A 19,772-nucleotide genomic window follows, 5' to 3' on the forward strand; every position below is an offset into this window, starting at 1 on the left:
CGTCTCAATCCGATACTCCTAGCTCAAGATATGATTTTTCTCGCGAAAGTTGATAATGCTGAAAATTAAATACGAAAATTAAATAAGTGCAAAAATAACATAAATTATAAAAACACATTAAAACATAAAAATAATCAAAGCAAACCGAAGAAATGCTTGAGTACAAACATGAAAGAACGTGCATCAAAATGCACTGATCAGTAAGTATTTCTTTTCGTGAAGTTTTAGAGCTAATGCACAAATTTGCTAAATTTATGAAGGTATTATTAAATGGTACAAAGCAGAAGCTAGATAAATAGTAGGTAAAGATGACTAAGAACTGTAATACGGCATTGCCCCAAACAATGACAACAAAACTAAAAGATCCAGGTAAGTTTACCATCTCTTGCACTATTAGTGGGGTGGAGATCCCACTCGCTCTATGTGATTTAGGGTTGAGTATCATTGTAATAACCCTTAATAAGGAAAAAGAATTAAATTTGAGAAATATCATACTGAGTAATATGACTCTCACTTTGGTTGATTTATATATTACTCATCCTCATGGTATCTTACAAGATGTGTTAGTAAATGTCGATGGTCTAGTTTTTCCTGCAGATTTTATGGTAGTCAACATGAAGGGAGACACGGGTGGTTCAATTATTCTCGGACGCCCATTCTTGGCAACCAGGAAGGCATTAATAGATGTGGAAATCAGGGAACTTAGCTTGAAGTTCAATAAGGAAAAAATGGTGTTTAATGTGTATGAATGGACACCGTATGTAGATGATCTGGACACATGCTACCAGATTGAAGAAAAAGGTGGCAAGTTCAACAAAGGAAAGAATAAAGGCTGATTATCCAGCGTGAGGGAATCATTTGCGTCTGACGTGCATACGGCATGGATTGTCAAGCTAATGACGGTAAAGAAGCACTGGGTTGGAGGAAACCCATCAGTAAGTTTGTTTTTAAAGTTTTGAATTTAATTTTGTTTAGCAAAACATGTATATTTTGTATGTTATTTTGCAAGGAAAGAAAGCAGATGAAAGGAAAAGAAAAAAGAAAGAAAAGCAAAATAGAAGAAAAGAAGGAAGCTTCTGGAAAAATCATGCAGTCTATTGCACGTGCGGTAGGGCTATATCGCACACGTGATGGATTTATAACGTGCGTCATGGAGACGTTGCGGGAATCTAGGAACCATTGGTATCGCGCGAGTGATGGACGTATAACGCGCATGAAATAGACGTTAGGTGAGAGACGTTTGGGAGACCATAAACATCACGTGTGATGGACGCGCGTGATGATAATGGAAAAATGGCCTATAAATAGAGATTTGTGAATCTCTTCTCATCATAACTCATTTCATACTCTTCCTTAATCACAAATTCCTTAATCATCAAGTTATGCTTAATTTTTATCGGGGAAGTGTTATTTTTTATTGCTGTTACATGCATAATGGCTTCAAAAAGAGGAAGAGTCACAAGGTGTTCATCTTCATGCGCTGCTCCCTCACCTAACGCTCCAACTTTTCCAAATCTGAAGTTTCTTTCTGAAGCTAATGCAGAAAAATATCTAAAGTTGGTTAACTACCACATGGTGAGAGAGAGAGTGTTTGTATGCGATGACCTGAAAGGCTTTTAAGAAGTGGTGGAAATGTTGCAGCAATTACATTGGGTAAGTTTCAATAATTTAATTCAAGAAACCAATAAAACCATAGGCCTCGAGTTTTATGCAAATGCGGCTTTTAGCGATATGGGCACTTACACTTCCTATGTGTGAGGTAACTACATCGATTACTCTACTAGCGCTATAAATTCTATTTAAAATCTTCAACCTCCTCATATATGTGCTCTTAGGACTTATAGAAATGAGTATCGTGTTATAAACGAATCCATGGCCCAGGAAATGCTTGATGCTTTATATAGATAATAGGTTGAATGAGAGATTGAGCGTGGCTTAGTGATGCGGCTTAAAACCGCTGAATTTTACCAAATCCCTAGGGCATGGGCTTCATTTTTTATGAAGTCTCTAGAAGTCGCTTCTAACCAATCAAAATTTACTGTAAAGCGGTGCTTAGGACTTTTAGCTCTTTTAAGGGATGAGCTTATTGATGCAGGTCATTTAATTTCTCAAAATATTAAGTATATGGCTAACGCTACACAATGAGCTTGTGGGAATTTTGTGTTATTCATGAATTGTGTAGGAGAATCGGAGTACCCATCTACCTTGATGATAAGATGATAGGCCCAGTATAACCCAACATGAGTAGCTCAACAAGATAATCACCCAGCATGAGTAGCTCAGCAATTAGGAGGTTGCAACATAATCACCCAGCATGAGTAACTCGACAATCAGGAGGCTGCAACATAATCACACAACATGAGTAGCTCAATAAGATCAAGAGGATAACCCAGCAGGAAACCAAGAAGAATTCTACCAACCTCAGGTGCAACAGCAACTGGTGCAAGGTAAAGGAAATCAACAGGCATCAAAGTTTCATATAAGAATGGAAGCTCATGTAATGGGAGTTACAATATCGATAAAAGAAGTTTCACCCACTTTGTATGTTGAACCCCCAAGATCTACACCAGTATTCAGAGGCTTCTACAATCAGCAAGAAGACCACATGTTTGCTCAAAGTTTAAGAGCACGCTTTACAAACGCGGCAGAGATGGAGAGTTATTTCACAAATCAAGATCAATAGCTAGCAAGAATAAGAGAACACATGAGAGCAGAATGGACCTGGAAAAATAATGATTTCAATAACACTATGAATGACGTGCATGATCTTTTCTGCAATGATAACATATGAAAAGACATGTAGCCAATTTTTTTTATTTCTATAAGTTTTTTTCCCGAATGTCTGCCCAATGAAGAGTAATAGCACTTATAAATACTCTTCCCCATTGTATTATTTTAGCCATGTTTGTCTTTAATGAATGAGTTTTCATTTGTGGTTTCTTTAAGATTTACAAAAATTGCAACTTTAGCATTGAGCAAATAAGCTAAAAAGCATCACCCAAGGAAACTTAATCACCAGAAAAGTGACTTACGAATTGAAAGCAAAGGATGCAAATGGAATCAAGATACTTGTACCCAACATTCAGATGCCTCAACTAGTAAGGTTTGAGCCAAATAAATTCCATTATTCATTATTCCTTTAATTAAGTGTATCCATGTATTATTGCCTTATCAGGTATGAATTATTTCTGATTCAATTTGTCTGGTTTGATTTACACACACTGAGGCAGTTACTTATTTTGAACTATGAGCCTTTATAACCACCCTTTAGTAATATGTTACATCTGTTGCTAATCACTTTGAGCTTAGCCCTTCTTTCGGTGACTTAGCCTTATTTATTAGCCATATGACTTGAAACATTTCAATTTTCCACACTCTCTTTGGAGTTAGGTAGAAATTTTTAGTTCTAAAGTTGTATGAAAAATAATAAGTTTGGGCTTGCTCTTGAAACTGAGCACAGTTTAAGTTTGGGGTTGGGGTACTAGAGAAAAAAACTGTCAAAAGTTTAAAATTTTGAGAAAATAAGGAGTTACAAATAACTTCTTAAAAAGAGAGAGAAAAGGAATGCAAACATCTATAACTTAGATTTTGTTTTATGAACTTATTTTGAACATGTTGAGACATATGTTTAATTTGTCATTGCATGAATAATTGAAGTTATATTTCTATTTAATTGCTTCTTATGCGTAATGCTTTTTACGTGAGATGCTTTTTTAATGGGTGAATAGGGAATATTGACCATTAGTATATGCGTTGGAACTAGGGTAATTATTATGCTTACGTTGGTTGAATAGGGATAGGAGACCCCGAATAGTGGGTTTTGAGTTAACGCATTCTTGCATTGCCTAATTTCACTTACGCTGGTTTAATAGGGATGGGAGATCCTGAGTAGGAATTAGTGAGTTATACACTGAGTGATTGGTATAGTGGTTTTGTTAACTCGTTGTGGAAACATAACGACGTTATCATTTGTATAATGCATTAAACATCAACAGCGGATAAATAAGGGATTCTATGCAAAACCTAACTGCTTTCGCATTATTTTAGAACAACTTTTATCGTTTGCATGCAAACTTGAAAACCCTTTAATTGTTAATCTCTACTACTTGCACAACTATTGTTTTATTAAATAGAAGTCCATGTGGATTCAATATCTTATTATTACTGTGACATTATCGATACACTTGCCGAGAAGTCATCAGTAACAATGAGATGAACTAGCACTCCTTGAAGAAGAAATATTAATTCTCCTAATAAAAATAATAGCCAAAAGATAATCATAATGAAAAGGATCGAGAGGTTAACTACCTCATAACATAGATCAAAGACTTCAGGTAGATTTACCTTTGAACCTTGTGATAAGTAAGATTAATGTTGATGCTAATTAGGAATCTAGTTCTTCAACATAAATGGTAAAGAGAATCGTGTCTTCTTATAGACTACCCATAGGGTTTAAGCCACTCATACAATGTGTTCACACAATGCATTGCATAGCTAATAGTTTCTCTTGCTTGCTAATATCAAGCTAGAGAGTTTGGAATTCCAATTGACCAAGAGAAACTAACAATGTTGGCTTATTCCATGGACATATGGAGAACCAAGTGTAATATCCTATAACTAAAATCATATGTCAATCATTCAAACAACAAATGGATGATAGTAATCACGAAATGTTGAACATGATAACACATCAATTGTCACTATGTCAATATTGTAATTGAGAACACCACAACCACATATCAAACTTTAACAAATTAAATGGGGAGAATTGAAGACATATTTGGAGCCTCAAACAAGGATGATGTCAATATAATTTATTAAGAAATTAATGTCATGCAACTTGCATGAGTGGTGCATAAATCCTATAAATGTGGTTGAACAAGTGCTCAACATGCATGGGTTCAACATGGGATATTCAAATAAGTCCACTTTTGTTTTTTCACTTCCAAATGTAGTTTTGTAGACCGAGATTCACTGTGGGGTTAATATCTAAAAATTTACTAAGTTTTTAGTGAAGTGAAAGAATTCACCATAGAGCATGTAGTGATAAGTTGTGTTTTATTGTTTTTAACCATTTGAATTTATCCCATATTATCTATTTTTTCCATTTTGTTTCCATTTTACATCCATTTTCTTGTTTTCATTTTGTTTCATATGTTTGAAAAGGAATTAAAGGTGAAAAGCCATTTTTAACTAAAAGGAAAGTTAATCCTGAAAGAAGTTTGAAGACGCCAAGAATTCTGATATAGAACAAAGAAATTTTAGCGCGAGAAAGAAGGAATTACTGTATGATTTATTGGTATCATATGCGAGTAGTCTCATTATAGACTTAGAATCTTGAGAGTTGTCAAAATGACAAACCTCATGTAGGCTCGAATTCTAATTCTATTATGAGAAGTTAATTGGTTATTTTGACCATTTAAGGTATTTCACATATATCTCTAAGAAATTAGGATGACATCAAATATCAGCCAATGAACTAGAAGGTGATGATTGGCATACGAGTTAAAGGGCCAAATGGTTAAACTGAGGCTACAAGAGTGTCTATTGTTTAACCTAGAAAATTATTTTAAAATATTAGATTTTCTTAAAGGTTTATGAACCAATTAATTACTCTATGAAAGTAGGTCACTCTTTAGTTCAAGAAACAATCATATGCTCTAAAAGGAGATATGATTATTTTTATCTATTTCATTTCTACAAAAATCAGCATCCTCATTACATAATAAAAATATGAGTTTTACACGAGTCTGTCATAGGTAAACGATCTTAATCCTAAGGTTACTCTCTTATAAATTTTTAACTAATCAAAATATATCAAATCAATTTTCCATCATTTTATCTAATCACCAAAGGCATAATCAACCGACGAGATCAAATGTTTTTTACACTTTTAATGTAGACAAGAAGTGACGGTTACTGCTAAACGTAATATGAAGGACAATGTGTCCTCCAACAATATGAAACCTTATTCATATATTATGCATCCTACACTGGATGCAAATAAATTCAAACATAATCCATCCATTTTCATTGATTTCTATGACACTTTGAAAATGAATGGAGTGACCAACGATGCAATTCAATTTTACACTTTTTCCTTTCTCTCTAAGGGAGAAATCCAAATCATGGATACATTCCTTGCCTTCTGATTTCATTATGACCTAGGATCAGTTGAAAACTTCCTTTCTTGTCAGATATTTCTCTCCGAGTAAAACAGCAACTTAGAAACCAAATAAGCAATTTTACTCAAAAAGATGGGGAATATCTCTATGAAGCATGGAATCAATTTAAGGAAGCACTTAGGTCATGTCCCCGCTGTCATACCCCAAAATTTGCCCGTTAATATTACAAGGCATTTTTCAAGGCACTCCAACTTTTTTTTCAAGGCATTGATCTTAAAAGAACAAAGACCCAGCTCACAGGTGGCCAAACCGAGGAAATGGCTCAAACTAACATGCTCGATAGGCGAGCAACTCCTTCGCCTAGAAAACCCCTCGCTATACCACTCGCCTAGCGAAGCTTGCGAATACCAGAAAATTCTGGGCTTCATTCTGAGCCCATTAGGTCACGAAAAAGCATTATAAATACCAACACTTCAGTCAGAAAAGGAGGAGAACGAAAACGGGAGATAGAGAGAAGGCACAGCAAACCCTGGAGGCTAACCCAGAGAATTCAGAGCAACCCTAAAGGAAACCCTGAAGGAAACTCATCTGCACCAAGGTTACCTCCGCCCAACTCAATCCGGCGCCAACCCTAAGAGTGACTCGCCCATTCAAGCTTGCAATTCAATTGCAAAAAGGTTTGCATTACTATTATCGCTTTAGGTTCTTAATTTGCATGTGGCATTATGATTGAATTTATAAAAATATCTTAAGTTTTGCATGTGAATTTAAGTATGTATGGATGTCTTGAACGTTTAACCATGTAATTTCTGTAATGGATGCCATAGGGTTTGGAGCTTTCTGGAATTGTACTGTTATCAAAGCCAGAACCCGCAGCCGCTCGCTACCATATCGCTAAGCGAGCATTCGCTAAGCCTTCGCTAGGCGAGGCAGGAGCGAACGTGACAGTCGCTGATTTTTCTGTTCTGTTCTATGCTTATCTGATCTGTTTTATTCTAACCATGTGTTATTTTGCCTGACATTCCTACTGTTGTGTTTCTTTTGCGGTGTAATTCTCGATAGCACCCTAATTTGGTATTCTGACTGTTTGCTGGATTTTGTAAGGGTTCACATACTCCCAGGAAAGGTATCTGGCTAAGGTATTCCACCTTATTTGTGGGATACCCTTGCGGAGATTCATCCTAATTACTTGATTGATTTTTAATGTGGAGATTCATCCTAATTACTTGATTGATTTTTAATGTGGAGATTCATCCTAATTACCTAATTAATTATAATGTGGACCTAATTACCTAATTGATTACAACTACCTAATTGATTATAAAATACTGCTTTTGAATATGTGATCTTGGACCTCTCTTTGTTGCCTTACGATATTACGGTATTATGGTCATGTCCCGCGAATGTGGGGATACACTTAGCAAAGACCCTTCGATTAACTCATCATGTCCCTATAAAATAAATCATAGTCCCTCGGATGTTGCCTGCGAATATATGATTTTGTCCCTCGATGACCTGTCATTGTAGCCTACGGTTAATGATGATCGTCCCTTCGAATGCTAAGGTATCCTTACAAATGTTGCCTTCAATGACCAAATGATGACCCTACGATGTCCCTTTACATCCAAAGGGATAAGACTACTTACTTCTCAATAGTAAGGACAGTTTTACCCTCATAAGGATAGGAAATGCCCATAAAGACCTTGGGGTGGGTATAACTCTTAATTGCTTACTCACAACCTAAAACATTTTTGATGCTTTTCATACATCACCCTTTGCAAAACGTCTACTAGAGAATCACCACTTGGTATACATTCATACTAGAATCATTGCCAAGTTATATTTTTCTAAACAGTTTTCAAAATTAAACGAGATAAACACTTTGTATACATTCGTACAAGAATCATTACAAAGTTAAACTCTCTTTTCAAAATATTTTTTAAATTCACAAACACTTTTTCAGACGAAAAATAACATAAGTGATCAAGCAATTAAGAGCCCATGGATAACCATGGATACAAAGGGTGCTAACACCTTCCCTTTGTATAATGTACCTCCCGAACCCAAAATCTAATTAAGGTCTTTCCTGTTCTTTTCCGCCTTTCCTTATTGGATAAAAGAAAAGTCGGTGGCGACTCTTGCTAACCGCGACATTTGCTTTCCAAAGCAAAACCACACAAAGTCAGTTCACCGTATGACAGAACTGGCGACTCTGATGGGGAAAAACAAAGAGAGGTTACCTTAAAAACAATATCACTTATTTAAATTGTCTGATTTACTTTTAAGGGATTGCTTGGGTATTTTATGCTTGAGTGAAAGATCCTACACCCGGATCTAGTGTACCTTAGGTAAGTAGCAAGAGATCATCGCGACTATCCGGCGTATACTGGAATGGTTAAAATGATGGCTACGGTTAATGTGACACTTTGGACGTCCTGATGTTCCTCATGTTTACTTGAGGAAAAATTTGGCTTCCGCGTGGTGTCGTCAAAGCATTAACCAGACCTTTAGAACCCTAATTGACTCATCCTGGCCATTAGAAAGTAGTGAGATAACTGACTTCGGTTCCGACTGAGGTTGGTTGAGACTCGATACTACACTCTTTGAGATTGGACTTTAGGGAAGCTTTGGTCAACCACTTGGTGTTGCACTGAAGTGGACTTAAAGGAAGGTCAATGATTGGAGATCCTTCTAGAACCCAGTTACTATTCTAGGACAGGTTGAACCAACCAAACTTCAGTGGGGAGGGTACTTACCTATGGAACTCATGCAAGCCTTAAAACTTAGGAATGATGGTTATGTGACTTGCTTGTGCTTGTTATTTGCTTAACATCATGACATCATAACATCATAACATCATCACATCATCACATCATAACATCATAACATCATGGCATTGTACTAACCATTTCAAGGACTTTAAACATTGAAAACATTTCATACATTGCATAGCATAACATAACATTGCATAACAGGTATTCTAAAGGATCAATGTTCTCACGGTCTTCCTTGCAAACAGAAAAATGGACCTCGAACAAACTGTCAAAGATCTCCAGGCTCAGAATGCTCAATTCCAGGAGATGATCTTGAACTTATCCAAGGGGCAGGAGGAACTGAAGGCTCTCTTGCTCGAGAAGAAAAAAGACAAGAAACCTGTGAGTTACATTAACCCGGGAAGAAGGCTTAAAGGACAGGTTACAGGAGTCAAGATTAGAGTTCCGAAGGATCAAGGAGAGGAGACAGAGAGTGATTCGGAAGAGGAGAATGTTGACCTCTTCAACCATGAGGACGATGATGAAGATTATGAAAATGAGTTGTACTCTCCAAAAGATGCTAAATATAAGTTGCTGGAAGAACGCATGCTAGCTATGGAGGGTCAGAAGACGCTCGGTCTGGATTTCGAAAGTTTGGGTCTGGTCTCCGATGTGGTCATTCCTCGCAAATTCAAGGTCCCCGCTTTCACTAAGTATGATGGGGCATCTTGTCCTCAGATGCATCTGAGAGCTTATGTGAGAAAGATTCAGCCGTATACCACTGATAGGAAGCTTTGGATCCATTTCTTCCAAGAGAGTCTGTCTAGCACACAGTTAGAGTGGTACTATCAGCTCGAAAGCTCTAACATCCGCACCTGGACTGATTTAGCAACAGCTTTCTACAAGCAGTACCAGTATAATTCTGAACTAGCACCTACTCGGCTACAGTTGCAGAATATGACCATGGGCTCTAAAGAAAGCTTCAAAGAATATGCTCAAAAATGGAGAGATTTGGCTGGAAGAGTCAAACCCCCCATGACTGATCGAGAATTAGTGGACATGTTCATGAGCACACTGACAGGCCCATTCTACAGCCATCTACTGGGAAGTTCTTCATCGGGTTTCACTGAACTTATATTAACAGGTGAGCATGTTGAACGCGGCATTCGAAGTGGAAAGATACAGGCGGCTACCTCTGATCTTCCGGAGACTCCTAATAACATCACTGCCCCTCTGCCTAACCATGACGAGACTGTCAATGCTATGGAAGATGCTGATAACGGTTGTGACTTGGATAGTTGGATTTTCCCAACAATTGGTGACGGACTCAGTAACTGGAAGGCTGAAGACACTATCCCGATTTCCTTTAGTCAGGAGTAATCGTTATTGCTTATCTAATGTATCAAATTTGGTTAAATGTTTTGTCATTTTCATGAGCATATTCACATTCAATAAATCAATGGACTTTTTGCATTCAAATATTGCGCTCTTTATCTTTCCTGTCATTTTTCAAACAAGCTATGTTTTCTTGCACACACTCACGTAACAAATTGCGTATCCATATCCACTCTGGATCCTGTTGATAATAATCCCGCTACTGTTCATTATGACTTTGAAAATCCGATCTACCAAGCCGAGGATGGAGGTGAGGAAGATTGTGAAGTACCTGGAGAACTTGCCAGACTGTTACTGAAAGAAGAAAAGACTATACAACTGCATGAGGAGTCAATTGAAACTGTAGATCTGAGTACTAGAGTGGACAAGAAAGAAGTCAGAAGCTTCTTGGGACACTTGAATTACATTGCCCGAATTATCTCCCATTTGACTGCTACTTGTAAACCCATTTTCAAATTACTGAGAACAGTCAAGAGATGATGAATGTCAAGAAGCTTTTGACAAAATCAAGAAGTATCTCCAAGAACCTATAAATCTGATGCCACCAGTTGAAGGAGAACCTCTAATCATGTATTTGACCGTGTTAGAAAATTCAATAGGGTGTGTGTTGGGGCAACATGACGAGTCTGGTCGAAAAGAGCATGCAATATACTACCTTAGCAAAAGGTACCGACTGTGAAACAAGATACTCACAGCTCGAGAAAGCTTGTTGTGCTTTGGCTTGGGTTGTTCGCCGACTAAGATAGTATATGTTGAATCATACCACTTTATTGATTTCTAAGATGAATTCTATCAAATATCTATTTGAGAAACCTGCTGTCTCCTGAAAGAGTTATCACTGATAATGGTGCTAATTTGAACAACAAGATGATTACTGAACTCTGCACGCAGTTCAAAATAAAACACCATAACTCTTCTCCGTACCAGCCGAAGATGAGCGGCGTCGTGGAGGCTGCTAATAAGAATATCAAGAAGATCATACAAAAGATGACAGTAACATACAAAGACTGGCATGAGATGTTACCGTTTGCTCTCCATGGTTATCGCACTTCAGTACGCACTTCGACAGGGGCAACTCCTTTCTCTTTAGTCTACGGAATGGAAGCCGTTTTACCAGTGGAAGTTCAAATTCCCTCTCTAAGAATCATGAAAGAGGCAGGTTTAGACGAGGATGAATGGGTTCAGACTCGACTCCATCAGATAAATTTGATTGATGAAAAGAGACTTGCGGCTGTTTGTCATGGACAGATATATCAGAAGCGCATGACCCAGGCATTTAATAAGAAAGTCAAGAGACAGGTGTATCAAATTGGAGACTTGGTGATCAAGCGTATCATTCTACCACAAGGGGACCCTAGAGGCAAATGGACTCCCACATACGAAGGGCCATTTGTAGTTAAGAAGGTATTCTCCGGTGGAGCCATGATGCTTGCTACAATGGATGGCGAAGACTTCCCGCATCCTGTGAACGCAGACATAGTCAAAAAATACTACGCATAAAAGAGACCCGCTAGGTCGACGTATCTAGGCAAAAGTAAGGGCATCCTGGCGAACCAAAAGGGGTTCGGGCAAAATTTAGGGATAAACATATAAAAATGTTTACCCGGCAAGTCGAAAACCTGAAAAGGCGGCTTGGGCAAAAAAGGGTATCCTGGTGGACTGAAAACCTAAAAAGGCGGTCCAGGCAAAAATTAGGGATTAAAGCGTATGACTATGTCCCGTTCTCGGTCAGCTTCACCCAAGTCAAAAGGACTGAACAAGCCAATCACTTTTATCCGACAGCAGGAGATGAGAGGCTTGAAGACACAATGACAGTAGTGGAATTAAAATCAATAGGACTTTTTCTGCATAGCTTTCTCTTTGTTTTCTTGACAACTTCCTCTTACTAGGATTTCTGTCTCCCTGTACACAAATTGCCTATTTATAGGCCCTCTGTCAAAATCAATACAATTTTATTTCCAAAAAGATGCTTTTGTTTTACTTTCTCTGTTTTGTTTGCATAAACGTCCGTTGATTTGATTCGAATAAGTATATGCGTTTGAACATGATTGATGTTTACCGAAAATACATGCATAAAATAGCAATAGCAGTTACTAAAAGACTTCAGGATCGAGGAGAAGGTCTAACCATGCTTTCCGACAAGTCCAATTGCTGATTCTATTCCCCATCAAAAACCAGCTATTTCCCAGAAGAGGTCGGCATCACCAGACAGACTGGTCATCTCTTCCATCCCCAGCCAGGCTCTGTTGAGCGTTTCCACCATCAGACAGAAATCAAGTATCCCCCAGCTAAGAAAGGGCCATCAGTACAAATATCTCCAACCAGAATATTGGGATTTATTTTCCCCTGGCAGAAATTTCCAAACGCATAATTCATTCATGCATCATTTCGCATCATATACATGCATACATTGTTCGCACTTACTTTCAGAAGCATAAAACATCTCATGCATCATGACATGGCATGAAGCTAACTTTATTTTTCAGGTTAATTATCCTCCTGATACAGTCAAAGTAAAGATCCAGTCAGACGGATACTCCTATTGATTACATTCAAGGTTCAGATACATCTTTCAGATATACTCCATGTCAACATTCATTCTGACATCCTCCTAATGATGGCATCTCTAAGTCCATCCCAGACATTTATTGCGGATACAACATATACAAATATCATCGGATATAGCCTAGCGTACGGTTCATTCTGATTCAGCTCAACATATGACTCCTTCAACTCAGATACGATCTAACATACGATCCATTCTGACCTTCAACTACTCCAGTACGGTCTAGCGTACGACCCATTCGGATGTTCATCTCCTCAGATGCTACCTAGCGTACGGTACATTCTGACGTGTAGTCTAGCGTACGACTACCCCCTTCATAATCAGATGCAGCCTAACGGACGGCTCATTCTGCTGCTCAGAGACGGTCTAGCGTACGACCCATTTGGATGTTCATCCCCTCAGATGCTACCTAGCGTACGGTACATTCCGAAGTGTAGTCTAGCGTATGACTACCCCTTTCGTCATCAGAAACAGCCTAACGGACGGCTCATCCTGCTGCTTCAATACGGTCTAGCGTACGACCCATTTGGATGTTCACCCCTCGGATACGATCTAGCGTATGGTCCATTCTGATCTTTATTCCTCCGATACTACTCAGCGTACGATACATTCTGAAACGTGGTCTAGCGTATGACTACCCTTTCATCCTCAGATACAGCCTGACGGACAACTCATTTTGCAACTCCAATACGGTCTAACGTACGACCCATTTGGATCTTCAACTCAGATACGATCTAGCGTACGATCCATTCTGATTCTACCTTCGTCAGATACAGCCTAACGTACGACTTATACTGCAACTCAGATACGATCTAGCGTATGATCCATTTTGATCTTTCCTCCCCAGCGAAATCACCCGCCTAATGAATAACTCATTCTGCGATTCAGATACGGTCTGGCGTATGGTCCATTCTGATCCCTTATCCCCAGCAGCGTATAACACACTCTGACTCCCCAGCGAAGTCGACAGCCTAATGGATGACTCACTATACGGTCTAGCGTATGACCCGGTATGACACCCATGTCTTCAAATTGGTCTGATGTACGACGCACTCTGAAGCTCTCATCATCAAACTTCCTGGATGGCATCTTTAAGCCCATCTCCACCAAGACTAACTGTTGATTAACAAGTGCAAATTTTTGGGGCATTCTAGTGTTAAATTTTCTTCCACCTCCAGACCACGAATGGCGTACATACCATTCTAACTCTCTCGGTTCAAGAAAATTGAACAGGGGCAGCTGTCATACCCCAAAATTTGCCCGTTAATATTACAAGGCATTTTTCAAGGCACTCCAACTTATTTTTCAAGGCATTGATCTTAAAAGAACAAAGACCCAGCTCACAGGTGGCCAAACCGAGGAAATGGCTCAAACTAACATGCTCGATAGGCGAGCAACTCCTTCGCCTAGAAAACCCCTCGCTATACCACTCGCCTAGCGAAGCTTGCGAATACCAGAAAATTCTGGGCTTCATTCTGAGCCCATTAGGTCACGAAAAAGCATTATAAATACCAACACTTCAGTCAGAAAAGGAGGAGAACGAAAACGGGAGATAGAGAGAAGGCACAGCAAACCCTGGAGGCTAACCCAGAGAATTCAGAGCAACCCTAAAGGAAACCCTGAAGGAAACTCATCTGCACCAAGGTTACCTCCGCCCAACTCAATCCGGCGCCAACCCTAAGAGTGACTCGCCCATTCAAGCTTGCAATTCAATTGCAAAAAGGTTTGCATTACTATTATCGCTTTAGGTTCTTAATTTGCATGTGGCATTATGATTGAATTTATAAAAATATCTTAAGTTTTGCATGTGAATTTAAGTATGTATGGATGTCTTGAACGTTTAACCATGTAATTTCTGTAATGGATGCCATAGGGTTTGGAGCTTTCTGGAATTGTACTGTTATCAAAGCCAGAACCTGCAGCCGCTCGCTAGCACATCGCTAAGCGAGCATGCAGCGAGCTTTCGCTAAGCCTTCGCTAGGCGAGGCAGGAGCGAACGTGACAGTCGCTGATTTTTCTGTTCTGTTCTATGCTTATCTGATCTGTTTTATTCTAACCATGTGTTATTTTGCCTGACATTCCTACTGCTGTGTTTCTTTTGCGGTGTAATTCTCGATAGTACCCTAATTTGGTATTCTGACTGTTTGCTGGATTTTGTAAGGGTTCACATACTCTCGGGAAAGGTAGTTGGCTAAGGTATTCCACCTTATTTGTGGGATACCCTTGCGGAGATTCATCCTAATTACTTGATTGATTTTTAATGTGGAGATTCATCCTAATTACTTGATTGATTTTTAATGTGGAGATTCATCCTAATTACCTAATTAATTATAATGTGGACCTAATTACCTAATTGATTACAACTACCTAATTGATTATAAAATACTGCCTTTGAATATGTGATCTTGGACCTCTCTTTGTTGCCTTACGATATTACGGTATTATGGTCATGTCCCGCGAATGTGGGGATACACTTAGCAAAGACCCTTCGATTAACTCATCATGTCCCTATAAAATAAATCATAGTCCCTCGGATGTTGCCTGCGAATATATGATTTTGTCCCTCGATGACCCGTCGTTGTAGCCTACGGTTAATGATGATCGTCCCTTCGAATGCTAAGGTATCCTTACAAATGTTGCCTTCAATGACCAAACGATGTCCCTTTACATCCAAAGGGATAAGACTACTTACTTCTCAATAGTAAGGACAGTTTTACCCTCATAAGGATAGGAAATGCCCATAAAGACCTTGGGGTGGGTATAACTCTTAATTGCTGACTCACAACCTAAAACATTTTTCATGCTTTTCATACATCACCCTTTGCAAAACGTCTACTAGAGAATCACCATTTGGTATACATTCATACTAGAATCATTGCCAAGTTATATTTTTCTAAACAGTTTTCAAAATTAAACGAGATAAACACTTTGTATACATTCGTACAAGAATCATTACAAAGTTAAACTCTCTTTTCAAAATATTTTTTAAATTCACAAACACTTTTTCAGACGAAAAATAACATAAGTGATCAAGCAATTAAGAGCCCATGGATAACCATGGATACAAAGGGTGCTAACACCTTCCCTTTGTATAATGTACCTCCCGAACCCAAAATCTAATTAAGGTCTTTCCTGTTCTTTTCCGCCTTTCCTTATTGGATAAAAGAAAAGTCGGTGGCGACTCTTGCTAACCGCGACATTTGCTTTCCAAAGCAAAAACACACAAAGTCAGTTCACCGTATGACACCCGCCATGTACTAGAGAGATGGTTAATGAAGCTACCGGAAATATACCCGAACGTATCGCACGCTCGAACATACAACAGAGTCGCCATCGAACTTTATTTATCCCCAAAGGGAAGGGAAAACATCGATAAAACCCGGGGAAAAGAAATATACTGGGTAAGGAAGTCGGTTATGCAAGGGGAAGGTATTAGCACCCCAAACATCCATGGTACTCCATGGGAACCGTTTTGATTATTCTCACTCGAATAGGTGTTAACTAAATATTACTCGCAAAAGAATGAGGGGAAAGGAAGAGAAATAGATAAAGTGCTCGGTGAGGATTAGGGCCCTCATGCCTACGTATCCTCATAGTGCAATGAGGAATTAAGAGCTCCGTAGTTCAAAAAACTAATGGTAGGAGATGAAAAGAATTGTGATAGAAATATGGTATGAACCAAAGAATTATGTTTTGAATTCCAATGAGGGTGAAAAGACGTGAACCCAAGAGTAAACAGGTATGAACCAACAAGTGAGGGCCTACAACACTCGTATCACTGTATTTGAACAATCGAAAAGGAGGAATTAGATGTTTGGGTTAAGGGTCAAACAGCTCTTGGTTCACAAGGAGGTACAAGAAGGAGCACAAAGGTATAATGTATTTGGCTCGAAGATAAGTATATCACGTGGAGTGAAGGAAGGTAGAAGATGAGTGTATCATGGAGATGAATGGAATGAAGCGACCAAAGTCACAGAATTGGGTATTTGATGACCAGTGACTGAAAAAGTATTGTTCCAAGCCGAAAGGTGAAGTTGTATTGGAATCCATAAGAGAAATGAGATTTCTACCATAGAGGGAAACGGCTTTTAACCGCTACAGGGTGTTAGCTAAAAAGAAGGAATTAAGTGTTTGGGTTAAGGTCCAAACAACTCTAGGTCGAAATGAGGATTATTCGTTAGGCGTCCTAAAAGGGTGTATATGGAATTCCAAAGGAAGTGTATTTCGACGTCAAAGGAATAATATTTCATTGGGTGAACGATTTATAATCGAAAGTAGATAATGGATTAGTGAAAGATATGGATGGTTCCCTAAGGTGAAGGAGGAATAATTATAAGTATGCTTGCCACTATAAGGTAAAGCCAAAAAGAAAGACGGAATTAAGTGTTTGGGGTTGTAGCCCAAACAACTCTTGATTGATGAGGTTGATTATCGTTAAGATGTCCCAAAAGGATAGACAAGGATTCCAAGGAGGAGTATGATTGATCTAAAAAAAGATGGTATGATTGAGTGGATGGAGAATGATCAATTGATAAATAAGGTAGCTCACGAAGAAATTGGCTTCTCCTGCCTACATATCCTTATAGTGCAATAAGGAAATCAGAGTTTTCGTAGTTCATCCCACTAGGGATGAAAGCAAATTGATTGGAGGCAAGAAGAAAATAATGATTGAAATGGAAATGATTTTAGAATGGAATGGAGAGACTTGATAGTTACTGGATGAGAATCACACTAAAGTCTATGGGTAAAGGTGGATACGATAAGCAACAAGCCAAACGTCTCACACCTAAAGATATCCAGAATGAGTGTAGGAAAGCTCCAGTCTCATTCCTTCTTTACCACTTAAGGCTCGTGGCATGTAACTCTCGTCTTAAACTTCAAGTGGAGAGAGAAGAGTTTTTGTAGTTGTTTCTTGCATTGATGATGAAGACCTTATCAGTCGTTTGATTCGAATTGCACTAAAGTCTATGAATAGAGGTGAATACGATGAGCGTTAGGTCATACGTCCCATATCCAAAGATACACAGAATGGGGGTAGGAATACTCCAGTCTCACTCATTCTCCATTACTTAAGGCTCGTATCGTACAACTTGATTCATGATTGATAAGTTGTTGATGTAGTCCTTGCTCTTGTTGTTTTTGCTTTGTGAAGAGAAAGACTTGTCAGTCTTATTATTAGAATTGTGCTAAAGTCTATGAATAGAGGTGAATACGATGAGCGTTGGGTCATACGTCCCATACCCAAAGATACTCAAAATGGGGGTAGGAATACTCCAGTCCCACTCCTTCTTTATTGCTTAATGCTCGTGTCACACTCTTCTAACTTTGGTTTAACAAGTTCTTGAAGATGCCACCTTTGATGTGCTTGAATAATCCGCTGCTTGGTATGACTGAGGATGCCTTGATTGAAGATCTTGTCTTGAGGCCTTGAGCTCCACGGCTTGGAAGAAAAGTCTTATTAAGTGACCAAGGGTCTTTTGGTCACTCAATTTATATTGTGGGATTATACAGGTTCAAAGGATTTAATCAATCAAAATTGCTTTTGATCAATTTAACCATGGGTTTTGTTTTGGATTTAGGGAACTAGGTTTGGATCTAATCAAAGTTATTAATTGTTAGAAATTATCCTAAGGGATCATGCATTGATTTATTAAAAGTTGATTGAAAATTATAAGTTAGAGGTCCTAAGGGAGCATGTGCATATTAGTCAAAAACATGATTAAAACCTTATGTATAAGTCCTACAATTATTAGGAAATGTTTAAAGTTCTATGTCACATTCTAATCCTAATGGGATCATGTTATTCTATCACAAAAATTACAAAAATAAGCCCATAAGGGCAAAATGATCAATTACAAAATATGTAAAATTCTATGGTCTAAAGTTGATTAAATGCTAATGTTGATCCTAACCTAAGGTTGGGAATGGGATAATTCTACATTTAATCAAAGCCCAATTGTTTCTAATTAAACCTAATCAAAATTCCTAATTAAAATTCTAAGGAAAAATCCTAATTAAATTCTAATAAAATTCTAATATGCTAATGATCAAGATTTAAATTCTAATTGTCAATGACTAACCTAATTAAACTAATATTATGCTAATTAACCTAATTAAATTGTAAAAAATCAATTAAGAAAATAAAAGAAAAAACAATTAAATCAGGAGGTGGGAAATGGAAAAGGAGGTATAAACTGTATTTGGCTATGGGTTGCAGGATGAGCCCACTACAAATTTTTTGGTACAGCAAGCAATTCCAAAAAATGGTGGTGTGTGAAGTAAAAATGAACTTGGGTTGCATCTCCAATCAAAATTCAAGCGCTCAACGGGGGGGCGTTGGAAACGTATGGTGAAACCAGTAAAACGTCAATGGGCTTGGTTAAGCCCAATTCAATTTCTTTCTCAAGTCACTAGGGAGGTGTATGCAATACATGGTGTATGAAGATTAATTTTAACGGGCCCTAAGAGACTAAGCCCAACTCTCTACTTTGTTTACTTGTCCAAGTCAACAGAATTCTAACTCCTCTTCATGTGTGCGCTCGTCCTAACCTCTGGCCACCTTGGCTCGCCGCATCGGCGCCGATAGTGGTCAATAGCCAAAATCTCACCACCAATGGATGCGCAGTATCAAGCTAATCATGAATATGGAAATAAAATTGGGATTTGGTCCTTGTACTGGTTGAATCGAACGGCTAAATGGAAGAACCCTAGCTATCTACAAGTTAAATTAAATGGTGCACTGTGCAAATCAAATCCTAATACTATGGGGCTTATATTTCCTACCTTGGATACTACATCTTGGTGTGCTCAAAGCAAGAAAATGGCATGAAATAGGAAATGACATACCGGAGAAGATGATCGGAAAAATTCACCGGTGAGTTCTCGAGCTTGATTCTTTCTACTTCTTCTTCTTTCGTCTCCTTCTTCTTATTC

At 38.4% G+C, this 19,772-nt stretch overlaps 1 protein-coding gene and 1 pseudogene across 1 annotated transcript; one reads left to right on the forward strand and one right to left on the reverse strand.

Annotated features, from left to right (window-relative positions):
• Nucleotides 1–308: 308 nt before the first annotated feature.
• On the forward strand, nt 309–836 carry LOC127122138 (uncharacterized). Its single transcript, XM_051052526.1, has one exon. The coding sequence runs from the start codon at nt 309–311 to the stop codon at nt 834–836; it is 528 nt and encodes a 175-aa protein (XP_050908483.1).
• Nucleotides 837–6,220: 5,384 nt separating this feature from the next.
• LOC127124564 (uncharacterized) lies at nt 6,221–6,321 on the reverse strand (annotated as a pseudogene).
• Between the last annotated feature and the right edge of the window lie 13,451 nt (nt 6,322–19,772).

The sequence above is a fragment of the Lathyrus oleraceus genome, chromosome 2 (assembly GCF_024323335.1).
Source record: "Lathyrus oleraceus cultivar Zhongwan6 chromosome 2, CAAS_Psat_ZW6_1.0, whole genome shotgun sequence".
Taxonomy (NCBI): domain Eukaryota; kingdom Viridiplantae; phylum Streptophyta; class Magnoliopsida; order Fabales; family Fabaceae; genus Lathyrus; species Lathyrus oleraceus.

Excerpts from the sequence above, each read along its gene's own strand:
- LOC127122138 (XM_051052526.1), top strand. The coding sequence starts at position 309 with ATGACTAAGAACTGTAATACGGCATTGCCCCAAACAATGACAACAAAA.